The 23016-nt window shown below is 48.3% G+C and overlaps 9 protein-coding genes; 6 read left to right on the forward strand and 3 right to left on the reverse strand.

The window, feature by feature from the left end:
* Positions 1–79: 79 nt before the first annotated feature.
* On the forward strand, positions 80–1333 carry FFUJ_14168 (related to tol protein; the record flags this gene model as incomplete). Its single annotated transcript, XM_023571191.1, has 1 exon — positions 80–1333. The coding sequence occupies one exon, from the start codon at positions 80–82 to the stop codon at positions 1331–1333; it is 1254 nt and encodes a 417-aa protein (XP_023438245.1).
* Positions 1334–2985: 1652 nt separating this feature from the next.
* Positions 2986–3309, reverse strand: FFUJ_14167 (uncharacterized protein; the record flags this gene model as incomplete). The annotated part of the gene is made up of 1 exon (XM_023571192.1): positions 2986–3309. The coding sequence occupies one exon, from the start codon at positions 3307–3309 to the stop codon at positions 2986–2988; it is 324 nt and encodes a 107-aa protein (XP_023438246.1).
* Positions 3310–3491: 182 nt separating this feature from the next.
* Positions 3492–5058, reverse strand: FFUJ_14166 (uncharacterized protein; the record flags this gene model as incomplete). XM_023571193.1 has 3 exons in its annotated part: positions 3492–4397; positions 4476–4781; positions 4933–5058. 3 exons carry the CDS (start codon positions 5056–5058, stop codon positions 3492–3494), a joined length of 1338 nt encoding a protein of 445 aa, XP_023438247.1.
* Positions 5059–6008: 950 nt separating this feature from the next.
* Positions 6009–10703, forward strand: FFUJ_14165 (uncharacterized protein; the record flags this gene model as incomplete). Its single annotated transcript, XM_023571194.1, has 1 exon — positions 6009–10703. One exon carries the CDS (start codon positions 6009–6011, stop codon positions 10701–10703), a length of 4695 nt encoding a protein of 1564 aa, XP_023438248.1.
* Positions 10704–11512: 809 nt separating this feature from the next.
* On the forward strand, positions 11513–12213 carry FFUJ_14164 (uncharacterized protein; the record flags this gene model as incomplete). XM_023571195.1 has 3 exons in its annotated part: positions 11513–11716; positions 11770–11904; positions 11956–12213. 3 exons carry the CDS (start codon positions 11513–11515, stop codon positions 12211–12213), a joined length of 597 nt encoding a protein of 198 aa, XP_023438249.1.
* Positions 12214–15827: 3614 nt separating this feature from the next.
* On the forward strand, positions 15828–16215 carry FFUJ_14163 (uncharacterized protein; the record flags this gene model as incomplete). XM_023571198.1 has 2 exons in its annotated part: positions 15828–15845; positions 15904–16215. 2 exons carry the CDS (start codon positions 15828–15830, stop codon positions 16213–16215), a joined length of 330 nt encoding a protein of 109 aa, XP_023438250.1.
* A 1299-nt stretch (positions 16216–17514) lies between these two features.
* FFUJ_14162 (uncharacterized protein) lies at positions 17515–18933 on the forward strand (the record flags this gene model as incomplete). XM_023571199.1 has 3 exons in its annotated part: positions 17515–18472; positions 18519–18677; positions 18752–18933. The coding sequence occupies 3 exons, from the start codon at positions 17515–17517 to the stop codon at positions 18931–18933; spliced, it is 1299 nt and encodes a 432-aa protein (XP_023438251.1).
* A 1565-nt stretch (positions 18934–20498) lies between these two features.
* Positions 20499–21084, reverse strand: FFUJ_14161 (uncharacterized protein; the record flags this gene model as incomplete). XM_023571200.1 has 2 exons in its annotated part: positions 20499–20679; positions 20726–21084. 2 exons carry the CDS (start codon positions 21082–21084, stop codon positions 20499–20501), a joined length of 540 nt encoding a protein of 179 aa, XP_023438252.1.
* Positions 21085–22408: 1324 nt separating this feature from the next.
* On the forward strand, positions 22409–22831 carry FFUJ_14160 (uncharacterized protein; the record flags this gene model as incomplete). The annotated part of the gene is made up of 1 exon (XM_023571201.1): positions 22409–22831. One exon carries the CDS (start codon positions 22409–22411, stop codon positions 22829–22831), a length of 423 nt encoding a protein of 140 aa, XP_023438253.1.
* Positions 22832–23016: the final 185 nt, after the last annotated feature.

Below are 23016 nucleotides of genomic sequence, written 5' to 3' on the forward strand. Positions count from 1 at the left end.
ATGCTGTAACTCTGCATCTAGTGACAAACACATTCAACCAACAAGGCTAATTGACGTTGGCTCACAAGTGGAGGAAAGGATGCCTAGATTGTATATTCCAAGCCAGGATGCCCGAGACATAGAGTACGCTGCTCTAAGCTATGTATGGGGTGGTGATCATGCAAACTTCACTAAGACAACAGCATCTAACCTGGATGATATGAGGAGACAACTGCCATGGAACAAACTCTCGAAGACGATTCAAGATGCTATCATCATCACCCGTGGCCTGGGACTTAAATACCTATGGGTGGATGCTTTATGCATATTGCAGAAAGAGAAGATTAATGATATCCAACATATGGAGGATTGGTCCATTGAAGCTGCCAGATTCGCCAGTTATTACCAGAATGCTGTTCTTACGATTGCAGCAACGGGGTCCGAATCATCTAGCAGAGGACTATTTCTGGAGAGTCCTACCCTTGAATTCAAGCCGGGACCTGTGGTTATTTTACAAAAGTCTTTTTGGGCAGGATTTAGACAATCTACGATCCAACCGCTTTATCCCGACCCAATATCAGAAATCCGCAACTCAGCATTACTTAATAGGGCATGGACTGCCCAGGAAAGACTTTTATCGGAGAGAATACTACACTTCGGTGCGAACTGCATATTTTGGGAATGTTCTGGGGGTTATGTTAGTGAACTTCATCCTGACCGCTGGGACCCATTACACAAAACGTCTGAGTTCTTCCATTTCAAGAATATTCATACGTTTAGAACTAAAGAACTCACGGAGTTGTGGTACGCTTTCGTAATTGGATATTCATTGAAAGATATTTCGGTTGGATCGGATAGGCTCCCTGCATTGTCAGGAGTTGCCACACTAGTATCTACTAGATGTCAACAGAAGTATATTGCAGGCATCTGGGAGTCGAGGGTTGCAGAAGGACTGACCTGGATAGCGATCAGGACCTCCGACATCCATACCGATGGTCCTATCCAGTCAGAGCGAGTTCTACCCTCTTGGTCCTGGGCGTCTAACAACGGCTTCATATGGTTTACTTTCCTTCATGGCCCTTGGGAATCATTGATACAAGTCAAGACCTTCCATTCGAGGTCAAAGGGGCCAGACACTTCTGGTCAGGTTCTGGAAGCACGTTTAACTCTCAAGGGTTTGTTCAGAATGGTAGACTTGTCCCAGTTGAATACGGTATACCCTTACAACAAGCACGCCAAGGAGGAATCCACTGAAAGCGAGCAACAAGACACCGCCAAGCACAAACACATTGCCTGCATGGATGGCATAAAGCCTGCCGAGCCGCTTGGCACCCACCCTCGACTTTGTCTTTGATTGGGACAATACATGAATTGGAATATGATCCCTGGCGGAAAGTCAAAAAGGGGGTTGCGTGTGTGTTGGAACATTCTGGACATCGTTATGGTGAGTTTGAGGGATATAAACGCATTGGGCTTGTGCGTCTTCCATTCGATGAATACTGGTCTGAGGTAAAGGACGTTAGGACAATTGAGTTGGTTTAGGCGGACAATGAAATTATTGTGACGATAATGAAGCATAAAATCTGGGCAGAGCGGGGTTTTCTCCCAATATGTACCAGCTAAATTGGTACCAGAAGTAACATCACAAGTAAACCGGGATGGACGAACGTGCCAATGCAAAACAATGCTTGATAACACGAATTCGGCGGGCTTGATAACTCCGAGAGCTCGAATGTAGCAACCGACAAAGATGAGATGGCGGAGCTGTTTTCTTTCCAGTGGCCCAACCTGATATTCCTGGTGCGCCTCACATGTCTACAGTTTGCCTCATGCGCGTTGCAATCCCTTCCTTCCAGGTAATTCCCGTCGTTCAAAATCTTACTCTGAGTCTATATTGCAACGCCACTGACTTCGTTATTTATTCCAGTATCGATGCTCGCACAGTAGTCTGATCAAACGCGGTTTAGGCAAATGCCCTCGCAGGATATCTTCGATCGCACTTCAGTCGACACTTGCTAAGACTTCGTGGTCCCAAATAATCTTTATAACCACTGCCAACGCCAAAAAAAGGCTCGGTCTTGGTGTCGGAAACGTGCGAACGGGAGGATACTTTTGGCAAAGCCTCCAGGGTATCGGCTGTGAGGCCAGCTGCGCAGGAGGTCGTAATGAGTTTTTGGCAACAGTTTTGGGCATCCCTCACACAACAGTGATCATGTTCCTTTGCCTTGAAGACATTGGCGATTGGAAAATGGCACTAGAGTGCTATATCCAAGGACGTTGCCGTTGAAGGGGTAACAAGGCCTCCAACGAGGCTTGCCTTGCCTCACCAGAGTGATGTAAACTTCGCAGTATTTGTCAACATCTCTACCAAGAAGCTGTTCTTTATGTGAAGCTTAAGACTATGATGCCCTATCATCAAGTTGAATTCCCTTCAAGAGACTAATACCCACAACACTTGCCTCTTGGAGCGGATGATGGCGGCCAAGTGTCGGCTGTCCTTATCTCCTCCCAGCCTGTGTCTGTAACAGCGTCCCAATTTTTGAATACCCATAAAGCATTAGATTTACACCAGGAGTACAATTGATGCTACAACGCTAATGTCCAATGCTACTTATTCATCGACGCTGCCCCAGTTGCCGCCCCCCCCCTTCTCATCATCTCCTTTTTCTCTTGTTGATTTCTTCCATCTGCTCCTCGAGATCTATACAAAAGCCACAGACTTGATAAGGCTTTTCGTCTGTGTGCCCTTCACATAAACGAGGCAATATCTCAACTGGAAAACCCCAAGTCCGTTTATCTGCACTGTCTTAAGCAAAAACATCTCCTGCACCCCTAAAAATAACATCCTGTGCCCACTGTCTAGCTATTAGTCGTTGATTCAATGGCATTCCCGCTACGTGCAAGAAGTCTATCATTTTCTGGCGACTTTTCTTCCGTGAGGTCTCTCCAGTCTCGGACTGATACTTTGAACGGCCATCGTGCGCAGGTGAAGATGCACGGCATTTGTCAGTCGAAATCATCGCAGAATTTATTCCACGCCCTGCCGACGTGGTAGATATCTTTCATCTTGAGGCTTGTGCCCACATCCAAGCCAAGCTTTTGAGCGACTTGATCGATGTTTGTTGCAGTAACTCGATCTCGACCTTCTTCTTGTAGAACCTCGAGGGTGCGTTTAGCTAGACATGAACGCGCATATTCGACTTGGAATTCGGTGAGGATAGTCTGTTTCTTAACTTGGTCGAAGTATCTGGGGTATACGTTCATATAATTATCGTCAGTCAGATCGGTCTCGTTGGAGAGGGTACTTGGCGCGGTTCGGAAGCCAAGCATGAGTGAGACGATTTGCTGCTTGGGTTGGTCGCTTAAGACCTACGATATCATCCTGTACATGCGAAATTCGCTGGATTCTAGAGTTTGTGGCATTAATAAGTCTGGACCGGCAGTTCGTAAGAAATCCCTGATAATATTTGCGCTCCAAGGCTCATTGTTCGATCCCTCGGGCTACATCACGTTTACACTATCTGAGTTATCTTCATCGTCGTGGATTGCTTTTCGTTTCTATCCTTTTGGACTTCATTATTCATGATTTCGACGTGAGAACCTGCTAAGAGGTATAATGAAGTAAAAGCTGTATTGGTTCTGACAGCAGCAGAGAGGACTCTTTTCATAAAAGAAGCCGTGTGTTTCTGATTCGCTGATGTAGTTGATCGAGAGAGAGAGCGAATCTTGAAGAATAGCGACTTGATGATACTATTCCGTTTCGTAAAGATAAGATCTCCCACTCTTTGAAGAAGGACTGTGGAACGCACGGCGCCTTCTTCGAGTTTTTCAGGTCTGAACAAGATACTTAAATGACACACCCACTGATCACAGCTCTTCTCCTTCGGAGGAGCATCGGGAATCGTATCCCGAACCCAATCTTGCAACATCGTCGTACCTCTTGTATCGACGAACAGAAAGGCCGTTATCCCAGCAAATCCCACACTCGCTGATCCGAAATTGGCTTCCTCTTTATGCATCGCAGTCCCCGCATACTGCCCCGGGCAGTGCGCGTAAGGCACATTAGCCCTTCTGAGCCCCCCAATATCAGCGAGTCTGCCCGCACGAAGAGGACAGAGATTCCACAGAGGAGACTTCATGACTCCAGCGTAGAAAGGAATATAACGCTTGGGGTGGCTGATGAAGCATGCTAATTTACGACCTACCCGTCTTGCTGTTATGCGGTCCTTCAAGCCCTCGAAACCAGGAGAATGGAAAGACTGCTCTGTATTGGTTGTTCTGATCCTGATATGATCCTCGGAATCTCCCATGATGGTATTTTTGTTGACATCCCAGCCATCTTTCGGTTCGAGGTCCCATGTATCCGTTGAACGACGCTTCATTGCTTCTGCCAAACCAGACACCTGAGCCTTCTGGATCTGCTCAACGTCAGAGCCGAGGGCATCTATTGGTGCAGCGAGATTCTTTTCCAGCTGCTATAGCTCCAAGCTTAGTACGTCATCGCGGTCATCGATACGTTTCTCGTAGCAATTGGGGATTGGTTCTGGCTGGGCCGTCTTGTTGAGTCTGACGCTGGTACGAGTTTTAACTTGTCGTTTGTGCACCGCTGCTTTGGCTGCGTTTGAGGTTGCTTTCTTTGAATAGCTCCAAGGCTTGAGTTCTGGTGATGAGGATGGACTGGCGGGCGGATGAGGCTCAGAGCTGACGTCCAGCTGGCTTGAAACTGACTGTGCCTCGTTCTCAGAAGTGGTAGCTAGAATTGAAGTTTGCTGAGCCGCATCGTTAGGCACTCCCTGTGCCGCCTTCGACACGTCGATTGCAAGCCAAGCTTCTTTGCAGAGTTCAGGTTCAAGAGTTCATTACCAGTAACGACGAGTTCCACAGCCGCTTCCAGCTCATTCAGATTTGCATCGAGAAGCGCGTAGATATCTTCTACATCTTTCTGTAATTCACATGGCGATATGCAGTCCCCAGATTGAGTCGGTTAAGCTTAGAAGCCTCGATCCTGACTTCTGCGACGAGCGATTTGAGCGATGCGACGATGGTGATAATGTGGGCTGGTGGTTCAAGGTCCGCCATTTTAGTGGTTGCCACGATGCTGGCTTGGAATGGATATGAGTAACGAAGCCTTTGTCTTATTCGTCTTCTCCGCGCCGTGTGACGGACTGCCTGACATCCAAGGCTCCCTCGCTTATTGTTACAATCGAGAAGCAAAGACAATTAGAACCACAAGACTTACTCGTCAGCTCAGTTGTGCTCTCGCTTCTCAGTGAAGTAAGTCTGGACAAATGCGTTTATTCTTTCTTCATTACAGCCCGTGCCGTAAATATGCGCATTCAGTGGCCGATTTTCTACAGGCTGTTAGCATGCCGATTGAGAATTTTATGGCCTGTTGTATGTCGCCCGAGACGCTGAAACCAGACCATCTCAGAAAATTCTGTCTTTTCGATTTTCCCTCAACGTCGCATCACGGAAGCGCCAACTAAGTGCTCATAGTGAAAACGAGGCTTGGCCTATAGAAAGCGTGAAAATTAGCTGTCTTTAAAGCCCTTAAAAAAGCCCCTATTATGGTTACCTTAAAAGATAGGGTATTCCTCTTGATTTTCTCTATAAACCTCCTTTTTGCTGTTTAATTTAATAGATCAAGGAGACCTAAAGATAGGTCTCTTTTCTCTATATACTAAAGACTTATATATAATAGAAGGTCTAATTGGCTGATCCTCAGATGAATCTGGCTAAACCCCGGAGTAAACAGAGTTATATATAGTAAACTAGCCCCTTCCTCAGCTTGCTTTTGAACTTTCATCTAACATCAATATGACCTCCTTCAGTGACTGATATCTCTCCACGTCAGCTTTATACATTATTTCCCTATTCTCTTCTACTTATCTCAGAGAGTTATTTTAAGTTAATAAACCTAACGGCTAATGCTTATATCACGCGCCTTACTTGTGCTAAAGAGAAAGTCTAAATATTTATTGTTAAGACTATAAAATCTATTCCACGCCTGAAACAGACGGTGCTACATAATGGAAGAGATTCAAGAGCAGATCCAAATTGTACTTGCATATATCGATGCAACCTCTTGTGGAGATCCTTCGTGGGCAAAACATATGAGCTATCTCAGTCATCTCAAGTACCGTTTACATGAGCACACCGCTGACCCGGTTCTTCTTGATGATAGTATCTCTATCGGACTTGAAGCTATCAGGGCCTCGAAAAAGGATGATCCAAATCGAGGAGTTCGACTATCTGCACAAGCATCCCGACTTAAAGAGCGATACTCCATTTCAGGTGCCACAGAGGACCTAAAGGAGGCAATCCGATTAACACATGAAGCGATGCAACTTATCCCTGACGACCACCCTATGCGGGCTGCAGCCTTGATTGACCACGGATGTATCTTACGTCTAGGTGGCTCGGTAGCGGACCTCGACGAAGCTTCGATCGTGTTTGTAGAGGCTACCAGAATTACTGAAGACATCGAGATCTTATTTGCGGCTCAAAAGAACCTGGACACTATTTTCTACGAGAAATATCGCCTATCAGGAGAGGTGACTGATTTGGAGCTTTCAATCCGGTCCGCCCGCTCAGCTATCAGCCTGTTGTTGGACGATGATAAACAGAAAGCTATGCATCTCGGGAGTCTATTCCTTCGGCTGAGAGATCTTTATCACAAAACCCACACTTCGGAGGCTCTTGACGAGGCCGTCACAACTATGCAGCGGGCCTTGGACCTGGCCCCAGAGGGCGATCCATACTATGCAGTCACTCTGACAAACTTGGGAACGGCGCGCTTTGATCGATGGCAACTTCATGGTGAAAGAGTTGATCTCGAGGCCTCCATCCAGCTCGTGAAGAGCGCTATTGCACTACTTGCAAATGAGGATCCGCTGAAAGGTGTGGGTTTGCGTAACTTGAGTGATCGACTGTATCAAAGGTTTCGCATCACCAGAGCGCTGGATGATATAAGAGAGTGTGTCGAAGTAGGGCTCGAAGCGCTTGCTGCGACTCCGACGAACTACCCGGAAAGGGTGCGATTTTCCAGTGATATTGCACTTCGACTAGCAGTTCTTTACCGACAAACGAGGGGTTTGACTGAACTGAATGAAGCAATTGATATGGCAAGACAAGCCTTGAGTATGACGAGAGAGACAGAATCGTGGTGGGGGCAGCTTGTTGACTATCTCAATTGCCTCCTAAATGCGAGGTATGCACGAGAAGGCGTGGTAGCAGATCTGCAGGAAGCTGTCCAGCTCGCGGAACGGTGTATTGAAATGACTTGCAAGGACCATAAATCATATCCAGAGAGACTTATGAACCTCGCGGATTGCATGTGGCAACGATATAGATCTTTTGGAGTGGCGTCTGATATACACAAGGCTGTCTCGTTGGCTCGCGAAGCTTTGACTGGACTTCCCCGTGGCCATGCAGACTGCGACAGGTTCAAGAGTTCTCTTGGAAGATGGCTTGGTGACATGTTTTTGGAAACAGGATTGGACTCTGATCTTGAAGTGGGTATCCAGCTTGCAAGGGAGGCTTACAACGCATCCCGGCCAGATGAACAAAGCCATTCAAACTACTCCATAAATCTTTGCGAACTTTTATTCCTCGGGAGGGGAACTAGGAGCGCTGGGGGTGATTCGATCGACGAAGCTATCCAAATACTGAAGGGAGAAGTGCATTCGATGCCAAAGGACGACCCAAACTACCATGTGCAGTTAATGAATCTCTCAACCTACCTTGGCACTAGATATCAGGAGCGCGAAGAGGATTCAGATCTAGAAGAAGCTATCAGTTTTGCTCGGGATGCTTCGCATTCGGCGGAGAGCTCCTCTACCGACTACTTCGAGGCCCTCAACAATATTGGTACTCTCATTGGTATGAGACACGACAGAAGTAGGAAAGCTGTTGATCTTGAGGAAGCGAAACAGGTGATTTCAGAAGCTCTGCAAAGCATTGAGACTAGCCATTCACCCAGACCAAGTCTTTTGAACAACATGGCGAATCGTCTCAGGGTCCAATTCTTAATAACTGGGGACTTGGATGCGTTGGAGGATGCAATACACTTAGCCCGAGAAGCCACCGAAACCGAGGTCAACAGAAGGAATAAGAAAGCCCTCTATACTCTTGGCACTCTTCTCGGAGATAGATTCATTTCGACTGGGGAAATTGCAGACCTCAACACAAGCATCGAGATTCTTGAGAGCGCCATAGCAGACATACCCGCAAACGATCCGGATAGGCCTGGCATTCTTAACAATCTTGGGATTCGCTTTGGAGATCGATATTATCGAACTTGGGAAATAGCCGATCTCGACCGTTCTATCCAGTACACAAGGGAAGCCGTAAGCATGACGCCAAAAAGACATGTCGAATTCGCTGCGAGGTCACAAAACCTAGCTGCTCGGGTTGGGGACAGATACAGAAGGATTGGAAGACTGACGGATCTTGAAGATGCTATTCGTATTGGGAGTGATCTTTTGACCTCTGATTCTCTTGTCTCAAACCGTTCGGCAATCCTGAATAACCTTGGGATAAGGTTAAATGATAAATACTCAAGAACTGGGTTGTTTGAAGACCTGAATAATGCAATCCAACATGCGACAAGAGCTGTTGATGTTCTGCCCCCTGACCACCTCGAACTGGCTGGGCATCTGAAGAATCTTGGAACTCTGCTCAACGAGAAATACATGAGGACGGCAGATGCCGCTGACTACACCACTTGCGTGGATATTGGAGTGAGGGCACTTCAGGCCGCTCCGCTCGGCCATTCGCTGCACTCTTCATGTTTGAGCAACATGGCCAGGCTCTTCTTTATCAACTTCCAAAAGACGGGGGACCTGGCTCAGCTGGAAGAGTCTATTCGGATGTTTCGTGAGGCCGTTGATTCAAGCCCTGAAGACCACCCATTTCATGCAGACCGACTGCTATGCCTTGGGGACGTGTTGGCGGAGAAATATGTCATTTCTAGAGATCTAGCTGTTCTAGACGAGTCAATCACCTATGTTCGATCTGCTTCTAGTCGGGCTAACGCTCCTCTCAACGTCCGAATCAAAGCTAGCCGGCAGTGGCTGAGAAACCTTCTAGTCAGATCGCAATGGAGAGAAGCATTCGAGGCTGCTGAGAAGGCGCTCGGACTGATACCAGAGCTTGTCCTACGTTCCCTAGATAATTCGGATAAGCAGCACCTCCTGGGCCAGGTGGCTGGTTTGGCATGCGAAGCTGCTTCAACAGCAATCAGGGGAGCCAAGTCCCCAATGAAGGCTTTGAGATTCCTGGAGAAAGGCCGTGGTGTTCTGGCTACGTCGATCGAGGATCTGCGAACTGATATTGTAGACTTACAGTCGATTCAGCCAGAGCTGGTAGACCGATTCCTTAAGTGCAAAGAGGAGTTTTACAGCATTACCAACCGAGCCCAAGACACGTCCGTGTCATCACAGGCCGGCCAACAATATGAATGCGAGCGCCGCTTTGATGCCGTGCTCAAGGATATCCGTACTACACCTGGGTTCGAAGATTTCCTTCTAGAGCCGGATGCAGCAAAGATACGAGCTGCCGCACTCCAAGGCCCGATTGTCGTCATCAACATCAGCATGTTTGACTGCGGTGCTTTAGTCGTGGATTCTCGTGGCGAGTGGGCTGTGAGCCTCCCACGTCTCACTAAGGATGATCTTGAACGCAGAGCCAGACTTGGTAGCGTTGGCAGTCTTGAAACTCTGGAGTGGTTGTGGGATGCTGTTGCAAACCCCATCCTGGACTACCTTGGCCTCACAAGCACGCCAAAAGACAATAGCTGGACGCACATATGGTGGGTGCCTACGGGGGCTCTTTGCAAATTTCCACTTCATGCAGCTGGGTATCATTTGAGAAAGACAGGGGAGACGGTGATGGATAGGGCTATCTCGTCCTACAGTTCATCAGTGAAGACTCTGATTCTATCCCGTCGAGTTCCCATCAAGAAGCCAACTCCACCAAAAGCGTTACTGGTTGCTATTGAAAGTACACCTGGCTGCGCCCCTCTACCATTTGCGCGTCAAGAAGTTGAGGCCATTCGCGGAATTTGCTCTTGTATGGACTTGAACATCATCGAGCCTGAGAACAAACGAAAGGCAGACATCAAACCTCATCTGCAGGGATGTAATATATTCCACTTCGCTGGCCACAGCCATACAGACGAAACCAATCCATCTTTGAGTCATTTACTCCTCGAAGAGGGTCGGCAAAATCCCCTGACTGTAGGCGAGTTGTTAGACATGAATCTTAAAAAGTCATCCCCATTTCTTGCTTATCTTTCTGCATGTGGAACTGGCAGATTTAAAGATGAGAAATTCGCCGATGAAAGTCTGCATCTAATAGGGGCTTGCCAAGTTGCTGGATTTCGCCATGTAATTGGAACTCTTTGGGAAGTACAAGATCGTTTATGCATGGATGTTGCAAGGGGCATTTATGGTCGCATCCGAGATAATGGTATATTGGACGAGTCTGTTAGCCATGGACTTCACCATACTATCAGAATGCTCCGAGATATCTGGCTGAGAAGTCGAACGGGAAGAACCACAGAAGCATGGAATAGAGAGAACCATGATGGAGGGATTGGGCGTGCTCAAGAAACAGGTCTGGCTACTCGTGAACAGCAGCAAAGGCCGCGGGATGTCGTTGCGGTGGAGGATGAAGGATATGGCGACTTGTACTGGGTACCTTATGTTCACTTTGGAGTTTGAATGTGTACGGATTTCTTATTTGTTATATTCGAATATGCATTGTGTTCGCAGCCTGTGGCCTAGGTGTAGCAGCCATTTCCCTCGCCATCTCCTAGGAGGCGATACTGCTTGCAGGTCCGCGCTAAGAGGCACAGAAAGGTTGACAGCAGATCGCTTAGTTATTTTAAATAGATGTGCTGGTTAGTAATCACGTCATCGAGACCCACAAGCGTTATCACCGTCAAAGAGATACAGAAACAACATCACGCAACAGGCAATAACAGTATGCTCAGATATCTTCAGTAGTATAAAAGTAAGGGAGATTTCCTAAGTTAAGACGGGAGATCCGAGAGCTTCACCGATTTTTCGTAATTCAGGGCGTGGGCGTCGAGTTGTTGGCACCCGAGCCGTTGTAAACGGAGAGCAGCAGAGTGCCGACCTGCTACGTCACAGTACAGGGGTAAAGCCAATACGTGCGCAGTACGCCTGAGCTAACAGTTTACCATGCATGTTTGCCCTCGAGCTGCTACTAATCACGTCCTGCCTATGTATTCACGCGCCCGTGCTCATTCTCATGATAAAGCTGAGCAGCAATCACTCGGCTGCCCGTTTGATATCATCACGGGCTACTTATTACTCACGTCGCTATCCGTCAAAATGGCCTCTCGAGCAAGCGAGCCACCATCGATCTCTGATTGGCGTTGTATTGCCTCCATGAGAGTTACAAAACCCCCATCGTCGCCTGTTCATTGCATCCTTATTTCACTCGCAATCACTTTTACTCGCACTTACTCTCACTTGCAATTACTCTAAGAATACACCAATCCACAATGCCTCCGAAGAGACGAGTCTCGAGCAGAAAACGACATCGATCGCCGGGTGTCAGTCCCGCCTCGCGGCCGACGCAGGCCGCACGCCTCGATAACGACGACCCAGTCCTCAGTCCGGTCCCCGAAGCCGGCGAGCCCCAAGGCGGTCCAGCTGGCGCTGGTGCGGAAGATTGTGTATATGCGGAAGATGACTCCCACAACGTCGTAAGTAAACGCTCTTCCTCATCTGTACGATACCAGGTATTAATACATGGCAGCCTGGCATCCATGACCAGAAGCTCACCGAGAGACAACTTCGTCTTAATGACATTTCAGAGAACATCAGTCAATACTATTTTGCTTTGCAAGAAGCAAAAGAGACTCTGGGGGCAGATTCCCTTGTTGTCAAAGTTGTAGGTGCCACCGGTCTTGCTGTGAAATAGATGGACATTGACTTTGACTAGTTGACGAAAGTCAAGGATGAAGCCTGTGACCTCTTCAAACGAGTCGATGCTGAAGGGGAGTCTGATGGGAAGGTGCCCGGAGACGACGTTCCCGAGGAGAAGGCTGAGGAGCAGGCTGAGGTCCCGACCTTGTTACAGCGTCAAATGAACCTGGAGAGTGAGCTTTTCCTTTTGAGAGCCAATGTCTTCCCCATGATTGAAGATTTGGAGAAAAGGGTGTTGGCATTGAGAGAAGAGATTGAGGAGCGGCAGGAGTAGAAGGGTGTAGAAGGTCTGCTTCAGAGGATTGTTCGATGTATGTTTTCGAGAAACTCTCGCGATCACGGAGCCGGTTCCATAGTCAATCAAGCCTCGCCCTTAGACCTAAGCCTCATTTCAGTCGACGCTATCAAGGCGAATAAATGCTAGTTAGGTAAATTTCTCAAGAAACGCGTTGATGCTTCATGTTACCGACAAAACCGCAATGCTGGATTGTCTTTTGATGGTGTTTGCACATAGGGTCCGATTTCCAAAGCTCACTGTATTTTGAAGTCAGAAGAGGAGACTGAAGTGTGTGATGAATAGTATAGATGGGAAGCGTAATTCTCAGGTCTTCAGTCGCTAGATCTGCAATTTGCAGCGCTTTAAAACTGAGAGTGGGCTGTTGGTCTCGGGACCCCGGCTGTGCAATGAAAACCCATTTGGCGCGTGTACGAAATGCTGTACTAATTATGATTTCATTCTTGGATGTCCTCACTACTTGATGTATGCTGCGGCTCAATTGACTCCGCGACTCGCGGTGATTCGGGTCTTGTTCTTCGTGGTCGCGTGTCCTTATTTTCGGAGGCTCAGAGACCAGGATTCGCGAGCTACAGTGGTTCGAGGCAAGGGTTGTGTCAAAAACTCCACTGCTCGCCCATTTAGACCCATCTCAATTTGATCGCATTTGAACTGCTCCAACGGTGAGACCTCGTCGTTGTCGCCATGTTCACGCGCGTTAATTGGTATAAGGTGGCGTGAGATGACAATGGCACTGAGTTGGTGAAGTAGAGACTCGGCTAGTGACTAGTCTGAGATGCTGGTCGGCCAGGGTGGGTTCAGACACGATGTGAACATGGGAAAGGTCAGTTTGTTTCTCCCTTTACCTCTGGTTAATTTCGGGAACAATTTCCTCTCGAAAAAGAAGGCATCCTACTCGATTGTAGGCCCTGTTCTGTTTTGTGTCTGCTAGGCAATTCGGTAGGCTAGGACTTGCTCTGAGGGGCAATTGTGAGGTGGTAATGAGACTGTGCCCCAAGCTAACGTTAGCGGCGATCAGAGATCTGAAGCTAAATACGATACAACCGTATTTGGACACAAGATCTTGAATAACGAATTCTGATTTGGTGCTTGTCTGGATCTTGACCAACGTTAATTCTACGGGTCCAGATCTAGCCTCATGAAGCAGTCGAGCCATCCACTGTAGCCTGATTGTTCTCCAGCAAATAATCCCTGATCTTGCGCTAAATGCACCCCCAATTTTACTACTGCTTCAAAACAACATCCAGCTTTGCACAGTCATTCATCAACAAACCTCAGCGCCCCTTCACACCGCCTCTGAAGCTGTCTTCGCGTCGTTTGTAATCACTTTGCTCTTCATTTTTTCGTTGGCCAGGTGCAATTACGTATCCCCCAAGACTCAATCTCATCATGGGTAAACGGAGCAGCCGACCTCTCTCCTTTCTCTTGTCACCTCACGCTTTTGCGATAGCACGCGACAAGCTGTACGACCTACCTTTTTCCTGGCGATGCGATCGTAACGCGGTCAATCTGGCCTACAATAAATAAGACGAGACTGCTGGAGACAAGCAGATAAAACCAGAGTTTGGCCACTTCGGCATCATTCGACCGAAACGCCTCGATCTTCGACATGATGAAATCCCATCCACCGCATCGATACGATACGACTGTATATAGTGTAAATGGAAAGCGACGCTCCTCTATACAGATGAACTTGGTGATGGTCCAGGTTTCACGGCGCCTACCCTTATCGATCAAGACCTGTCGAAACGCCCGTTCAGCCAGCAACCCACAAGCGCACGCATTGTGTCCAAGACTTGGATGTAAGTGTCATGCACGAAGTTAGTGCAAATTGACAGCAGCGGCAATGTTCAACATAAATACCAGAAGCAATAAACGCAAGCTTTATTCCTACGACCGACCGCCGCCGCGATAACCTCTGCCTGCTCGGCGTTCCCCTTCCGGGTTCGAGTCTTGTCAAATCTTCTCAAGACTTGTCAGCAACGCCGATGGTGCCGCCAATGAATAGAAGACGAATATATTCTTACTCGAACGAGAAAGCATACAATTCTGCGGATGAAGAGGACAAGCATGCACCGTAGCCTACCCATTCGACTACCTGCAGTACATCCTTACGGATGCTATAGGCCAAGATAATGACTTTAACTCGAGGCGTGACTAGAAACTGCACAAGGACGACGGAGCAACAGAGAATCACAGGAATGCTATTGTAATTTGTTGTATCTCTTTGACTTACGGTTGTGGGAGTATGGATAAAGGGAGCAACTCTCGTGGGAACGGTGAACTGGCATATCACCGCCTTTTCTGCGATCCTGCGATGGAACATGAACCTACAGCTGCTTTTTCATCTTCTTTTTGTATGAAGCCCCCCCGGCCTTTCCTCATAGCCCTTCACCTACACATGGCCAGTCTCCGCGGCAGTAACTGTAGATCTGTTCCGAGAGGCCGAGGCTGTAACTATAAGCCGGCCATCCACAATAGACTTCTCCTGGATGCCCTCTCGCCTAAACGGCGGAGAAAGGATCAGAGTACCGAGAGCCACTGTCAAGCCACCTCCGATGCACCTGATCTGATGAAGTTCCCGTTGCTTGCATGCCAGCTCACTTGTGTTTGTGGCATCGCTCCCTTTCTTTCTACCCCTTCCCCATCAGAGTCCATCACTATCAGCCATTTGTTACCGTACTGTTGACCTCTTCTAAGCCTTGCTCTCGGAGAACGATATGATTGTAGACTGGCATCTTATTTGTCTGCCGTTGAGTTTGACTAGTGGTGCCTTGTGAGTATGCTCGGGTTATACAGCGCACATCGCCGAACGAGTTCTCCCCCTCAGGAGATCCCCTATGGGATCAGGTGCTGTTATTGTCGTGGTCGATGGGCCCCGAGAAGTGATCACAATTGCATAAACATAGATATCTTGGCCCTAATCAGCCGTAGTCTTGAGCGTGATCCTGTTAACGCATCCCAAGTTATGCGCAATTTACGGCCCGCGGGTTGAGATCTAACATGCTCCTCGGGACTACCGCCTTCTTGACATGAAGGTTATCAAGTGCATAGATTTCCCAGAGAGCTGCTGCTGTTGATGTTGTAGGTATCACCATGGAGGGAGCGGAATCCCGTGTGCTCATATGGCTTGCGGGCTTTTGTAGGTTGTCCTCGTTGCCGTTGCCTGGAGCAGGTTCATCTCTTTGAGCTAGGCTCGGCTTTCCCTCCAGCCTTGCCGTGTAACCCATGAGGGGCGTTGAGGTCGCGAGGCTGCGCCTTCGGAAGTGACATGTTAGAGGGTTGGATAGCTGATGCAACTCTTCCATGTCGACGTACGTTGGTCGCAACGTTCATGAAGGAGCCACGGCCAATGCTACGGAGTATGTCAGGCAAGAAAGGTCCAGCTCCACCACTTCTCTCCCCTCTTAGAACGTCTCATCTGCCTTAACCATCTTGTTAACATGGTTACAATCTGCTTGGGTGCCTCCAGAGCTACTCGTGAGCATATCGATGAGCCGTTTCACCTTCCAACATTCGAATGGTATGTAAAATGTATCGGCCTTGAATAAGGCGACGACGTTCGCGGCTGGCTCGCTTCAATGGCAACAACGATGACGAAGAAGACGATGGTGAAGACTATGATGGAGGCGATCATGAAGACAACAATACTGATCATAAGAACTCCAGCGAAAGCGACGACGAAGGAATATTCGGAGTGGTGGCGGTTCTGGCTCATGCTGGTGCAAATTTGGCTCGAAAAACGAAGTGAGGTGGGTGCTGCTGGAGGCCATATCGCCAGACTCTCTATACCCCTTCTCTCATATCTTTCAAGTGTGCGCCATCTGGTTCGACGTTCTTCTCTTCGTCTGCGCCATCATGCTTGTTCTTCTCTGGCTGTGCCGAGTTGATCCTCCTAAGTGCCGCTCAGTCACCATCATACGCAACCGTCCTTGCGCCGAGCTTCTTGGACCGCTCATGGTCAGTGAAAAGCCTGTCTGACGGCCGGCGTTGTCTTGGTCTGACTCTCCGTTGCCTTCCTCGAAGGTATGTAGGATCCAACCGAGAGTAAAAATGTTGTTGGCCAGTCTCTATGGCCAGAACTGGGGAGATGGTAACGGAGCTCTGCTGCCTAATTGGGACGGTTCAATACTCAGTGGTATTCTTCTTCAGAACGGTACTTGTCTTTGGTTGGGCGTTGAGGATTTGTGAAGTCGGTCGAAGCACAAGAAGAAATGAAGCGTGAATGGCGTTACTAGTATATGGAGGTTGCGGAGAGAGGTTCAGAGGAAAATGAAGACACAATTGAGGGACTTCCCGAGGATGGATTGCATGACAGAAAGGGAGATTGTGGAGTCAGACGCTTCAATGTCGATGGGAGCTTTTGTACAAATGTAGAGCTCATTCGTTTCGCTAGATTCTTTCCTAGCTCCTGGGCTACACCACGGAACCAAAACTCCTCTGTGCTGGCTCTTTAGCGTTCCAAATCTTCTCAGATGAGGACTAGGATCACTTAAACCCGATTACATTCATGACAAGCTCTTTAGCACGAGCGTGATCCCTTTTCTATTTGAGCAAGCCAAAGCCACTCAATTATTGACAAGATCGGAATGTCTTTTTCCGTCCTCGGTGGACAGGCTTTCTGGGTTGACTGTCGGAGGTGGTCATCGATTTTCTGTCCGACAGAGTTCATCTGTACTGTATTGTCTGCTCTTAACTTCTGGGAGACTACATCCGCGTTGCGAGCTTTGAAAATGACGTTCAAATGTATAGGGTAAGCCTGTCGTCTCCACTTTTAGGTCTTGTATTGGCTTATGGTAAGCGTCCGCCGATAAAAGGCACTCTTCCGTAATGGGAAATGCAACGGTTTATTGAGAGTCCAATATTTGCAACATTACATGACATGCCATATATGACTCCAATCTTTATTAAAATTCAGAAAAGTCTGGCCTGGAATACTATTTCGAGCCCTAAAGAGAGAATGTAGTTTCATTTTGCCGAAACATGTACCAGAGGCTTTAAACCTGCAGTCTTTGCCTACTGGACTTTTAGATACAGCTATGCTTACGGCCAATCCCCAACGACGCACCAAACATCCCCCGCCGTCCTCGTCACTGAAACCTGATAGTGGTCGCCGTGAATTGGGCATCAAACTCAGTTGGGCATCAGTGGTGTATACCGTACGGAAGCATCATCTGACCAAACCCGCGCCTTGACGCCAAGTTCTGCTGCATCGCTTTCTTTACAACGTAAAATTGAGTTGATCTCTGCTGGGAAAGAGTTATATCCACCTGCCGAGCCATGAACGAACTAGCCGCAAACCTTACCGCATTACGGATCGGCCGACGAACCCATGTTGGTTTTGGTGACGAAACACCTACTGAGATTCCGTTCTGCCCACCGTCAGGCAACCTCGCAACGAAATTGGAAAACACTCCTCGTTATCTCTTTCGTGTTTATTCAGATGCGTCTGCCGGAAACAATAGCAGCGAATGGTTCAAATCTATTGATGCCTTGGAAAACAATCTGACGGACATTTTTGCACGAGATAATGCTGCAAATATCGCTATAGCCCTCAATGAGCATCTTCGATGGGAGCCGAAATCATATGGAGACCCTTTCATATCCTGGACAACTTCGCTCCTCGTCGCGATTCAATACGCTATCTATAAGCATAAGGCGGAAGGTGCCGAGCTGGAGGCAATTCACCTCTGCATTATCGATACCACTATGTTCCCAAAGGGGGTGTTCATACGAGACCTCGACCTAATGGAGGAATTCTATGACAAAGTCCCCAGGGGTCAATCGATCATGGTTAAAGGTGAAGGGAAAACCTGGGAAGCGAGAGGACTCGGCGACTTCCGTCACTTCAGAAACAAGCCACATAAGACCTACTCTGGCGTTTATTACTTCGGCGAGTTCCTCTCACAAGGACAGATAAACATTATAGATCGTTCATCCACGGTGACGTGCGACAAAATTATCAATAATGCTTTGTTCACTCTGCTACCTCAATTCCAGGTGGAACTAGAGGGTAGTAAAGTACGATGGGCAGAAGCAGTAGTTGAGTCTCGAGAGTCGTTCTATATGGGTATTGAGCCGGAGGAAACAAGTGCCTCCGAATTCGTGGCGGCTACGACGTTAGCATTGCAATTTCGGAGTGTGTGGTTTCTGCCTGTGCTAGCTAATCTGCTGGCTCTGCGTCCTCGCGCAGCGCAAGACCCGGGGATTCTGGACCGTATCTCAGGCTTCTATTCAGGTGCGTAACCATTGTGAAAGATGTAGGCTTACTAACCAATAGGTAGATGAGTTGAGGTATAGCTTGTCGTCCAAAGACATAAAAATTGTGGCCAATAAGACCATCCCAGAGGTCTTGCAATTTGGGAAGATTGTTCATGATATTAATGAAGCTTTTTGGGGAGAGTCTGCCCATAACTTATTAAGATCCGTGGAAGAGACTGCAGGTGCGCTCTCTGACTCAAATCGCCTCAGAGCAGGAAATCATTATAGCCCCAGAACACTAACTTCAATTTTTTAGGTATTATCCGCCGCTTTGTGACGAGCTCTGGGACCACTGGAACTTCTAGGCTGCTGGGTAAGAGCAATCCAGCAGGTGATCTCTACACGATAGAGGGTAAGCGTCTGCAACCACTTATGCAGCTGTTGGAAACGCTGAATTGCATTATGCAAGATCTTGAAGAAGGGACAACTTCTACGTAATACTAGTATGTATATAACTGGTCTACTGCTTTGAAGTCGAAGTTCAATGACTTGAATGCATGAATGAAGTAACAGACGGTATAGTTAACTAAAAAATAACCGGAAACGGCCTTGAGTCTTGGTTTCGGATAACAAAGATTTGACTAGGAGCGAGACAGGATAAGAAGGATCATGCCTTGGCCCCAGGAATAGCTGTAAGTGACAACAGTTCCGCATTTCCCGCGCCGTTCAAGATGTATATAGAAATGAGCTTGTATCACGAAGTGTAATGTTGGAATGGTAGAGGGTAAGAAGTAATAAGTGGCCCTGAACATCTCAGCAGATCACCATCTCCAGTCGGGCCGTGTCGGAGCTCCATCGTTTCCCCGGACCGCGTGTCCGGCTTTGTGGGGCCGTGCGGCTCGGCACGCAAGTTTATCCTCGTACCCATTTTTCTCTACTGCTTCGTCACGTCATTTACGGAGCTGATCCTCCTCACCCCTCAGTCGGCACCTTGATCACTGCAAACTCTCTGGGCGACTGTGATTCCATATCAATTTGTACGTTCGCCATCATTCGAGCCGACGCGCTGGCACGTCGCGCATCCCCGCGTCGCGTCTTCAGCTAGCGATGCTGGAATATTCAACATACGCGGCGGGAGCACAAGACCACAGTCATTCGAACGAGTAGAGCACGCGCCAGACGACGATATAACAGATTGAGAGCCTTTTGATCTAATTCTTCGAATCGTGCCCGCGCCCAGAACCGCGAGCGACGCCGTCCATTGTTTCCCTCGATCCTAACGAACGCGCCGTCACTATTTCCGCCCGCCGCTGTACAATATCTTGGTTCGACATTAGGAGCGACAATCCAGATATGACCCACGGCTGAAGGCATGTTCGCATTCCTGTTTGGCCATTTCTCCGATAGACTCGAGGCAAATTGCGAGACACAGTCCCCCACCGAACAAGATGAGGGCTCAGAACAGCCAGTGTGCTGAGCCGTATTGAGAAGTGCTCTGGCCCTCTCGAAACGCTCTGCTTATAACTGAACCTCGTTTGTTTCTTACGGGCAGCATTTAGTGTTGGGCCTCCAGGGCGGGAGCGATCATGGCGGCCTTGGCGGGGGAGAAGGGAGAATGGCTGTGCAAGGTTTCAACGGGGAGCTGATGCCTCGAGCCCAACGTCGCTCACCATACGCCATGACATCTCAGTTTGACCAACCCCAGCGTTGAATCACGGTATGACATCTTACCAAACTCAACTCAAGCAGCAACCTCCATAACGCCGAACGGTCCCGAGTCGAACCTCGATCGAAAAGAACATGCAAGATAAACTGCAAGATCAGCAGCACTGAAGGATTGCACCCAGTTTTGCTTAGTCCATCGATGAACACCTCTGCCTACGCTACAAACCCTGGTTAGCTCGGCGCGCTAAGGTGTACGATACCCTGATCGGCGTCGGGGATACATGTGCCGCAATGGTGTCTATCGATACGCACCCTCTCTCGGGGTACTTTCACTGGGTGGTGGTTTCAGGCTGACTCTGGTTCGTCTGCACGCTATTGCTCACGAGGTCTTCATTAGTCTACTCCCAGACTTCAGCTAAAACCGCATCGGTTCCTGGGCGTCCGGTGGCTGCTAATTGCCTGTTCACGTCAACAGTCCTCTGCTCAACCTTCCTTTCGACGGCCTGGGCTTCACTGCAATTGGAGACTCTGTCTTGGGCCCCCATCTTACATTTCACGCCGTCACGAATCACCATGATCCTGTACTCATGTTAGCCTACTCATATGCGACTGGACCGACATTCACACCTTCGCGCCTGTTCGTGTAGTGATTATGGCTCGTAAGGCATGTCTGCATGAGGGTGTTGTACAGCCCTGTATTCGATCCTTTAGTTTCCACCTAGGTGTTCCATACTGTACGTGGTGGAGGGTAACAGACGCAGCGAAGGTCTTGTAATGACATCGAAGGAACTCAGCTCTGCAGAGATACCATCCTATCGGGCCAGGGAGAAGAGAAGACCGTGGGACAATACGGCATTGAACAAGGAGATCCTTGAAAATGTCGACCATTGTCGGAGGGTTCACGCCATACCTGGCCATAATAGCGAAAGGCCATATCGCGAGATCGAAAGTGTCGTTGCGGGTTCGAGCGTTCCCATCAGCCATCGTGAGAGTCTGAGGACAGTGATCAGGGCCTGGAGTTGGAGTTGACCTTGCGGTCGATACTGATGATAATGCACTTTTGCCCGCTTCTGCAATACGCCTCATTACCAGTGAGACCTCAGTAGAGAACGCAGCAGAGGGATACCATTCGCAATGAAACTCACCATTACATATGTGCTGGTGGCAGGAGGTTTCATGATCTCGTTGGTCATTGGATCCAAAGAATTTACTTTCTGAGGACCAATACACCTCGCAGATTGTCGCAGAAGCGATCAGCCGAGCCCTTGCCGATGGCAATGTTGGTGGTGGACTTCAGCGATGGAGGAGACACCAAAGGATCTGAGATTGAGTCTGGAGACGAGGAAGAGGTTGGCTTGCGCGTTGCATCTTCAGACCAATAACACAGCAAACCGTTCAGATGTCAGAAACTCATATTCCCAGCCTCAATTACAACACTGATGATCCATTGAGGTTCACACTGTCTTCGTCAATTGGATACCGGAGCCAGATCGTCTATTCCGGTTCCCGCTCCTTGTGAGATGTTGTGGTGACGAACCTGCAACTTTCACAGCAATCACCATCACACGAGTCAGTATGAGAGCAAGCCGCCCGCATAATGCAGAAATGTATTGATATTCATGATACACGACATGTCCTTGACAAGGCAGCTAGCTAACGATACATGGCATGGGATATAAGATAAACGTAGCAGTCCGCCGCTGTGCCTAAGACGTTTGATCCCGCGAGGAACATGAAGATTGGGTGTTCAGGACATCACCAAGATGCCATTAGAGGCGCTCAGGTGATTTCTTTACTATCTACCATGTGTAAAGCACCTTACAAATGCAATTCGATCAACTATTCTTCTGACTTGATATGTTTGGCGCATTCCCTTCTTGTAGACTACAATGGCCGCTCCTGATCAAGCATCTTCACCCATATGAGCAACACAAAGTTTTCACCAACTGCCAGTCAGTGAATTAGAAGTTATCAAAGAACGTAAGATCTTGAATACTCGCAAAGGGCAACTGCAGAAAGCATTCTTTGACGTCCCTTGCAGATGCTGCAGTACAAAGCCTTTCCATCACATCCACTTCTTCAAAGGCTTCATGGCACCAAGAGACATCGCATTCACCATCAAAATTCCAGATATAAAAGCTGTTCTTCCAGCTAGGGTTTAGCTTGCAATTCATCACAACAGCGTATCCATCCGATCAGACTTGCCTACCCTGCACCACGCCAAAACCAGGCCCAGACCAGTTACAATCCTCACTTCTGAATATCCTTATCTGTCATCCATCAAAGCTGATATACACCTGGATCAACAATGACTTCTCTCATCGGTTCAATCAAGCGACATTACTTTCGCTTCTGGGATTATATGTCTGAAGAGGCGAAAGAGAAACACGTACAAGAATCACCCGTCATGATCGAACTCGAGCCCGATCTCGCCCAAACACCCCAAACTAGTGTTACTGAGATTAACCAGCCAGCGACGGCTCAGGCCATTTCACCACAGCAGCAACTCACTGACATCTCGCCGTGCGATTTTCCTATCGTTGAGCAAAATTTGCGACTTGGGGTTGAACGATTGACGTTGGGTCCTTCAACAGCTGAGAAGAGGGCTCGGCGAGGACGTGTTGATGATGATGACATAGACGCTCAACCTGCTGCCAAGCGTCGTAGACTTTCTGATGGCCGTTCATTTCATCTTTTTTACAATGGTCGCAGAGATCGACACGTTCAATAAGGAGTAGATTGGGATGTGAGGGATGGGAGGAAAACATTTTGCAGGACGGTAGGTAAGAGGGAACTGTAAGAGCCATGGAAGGCTTTGCCTATGTTGTTGGCGTTTTAGATGGACTTGGGATCTTGCTTGTTATGATAGAATATGGGGAAATTGCTATTTTTGAAGGGATTTGCGTGCGACCTCAA

Source organism: Fusarium fujikuroi, chromosome FFUJ_chr12 (assembly GCF_900079805.1).
Source record: "Fusarium fujikuroi IMI 58289 draft genome, chromosome FFUJ_chr12".
NCBI classification, from domain to species: Eukaryota; Fungi; Ascomycota; class Sordariomycetes; order Hypocreales; family Nectriaceae; genus Fusarium; species Fusarium fujikuroi.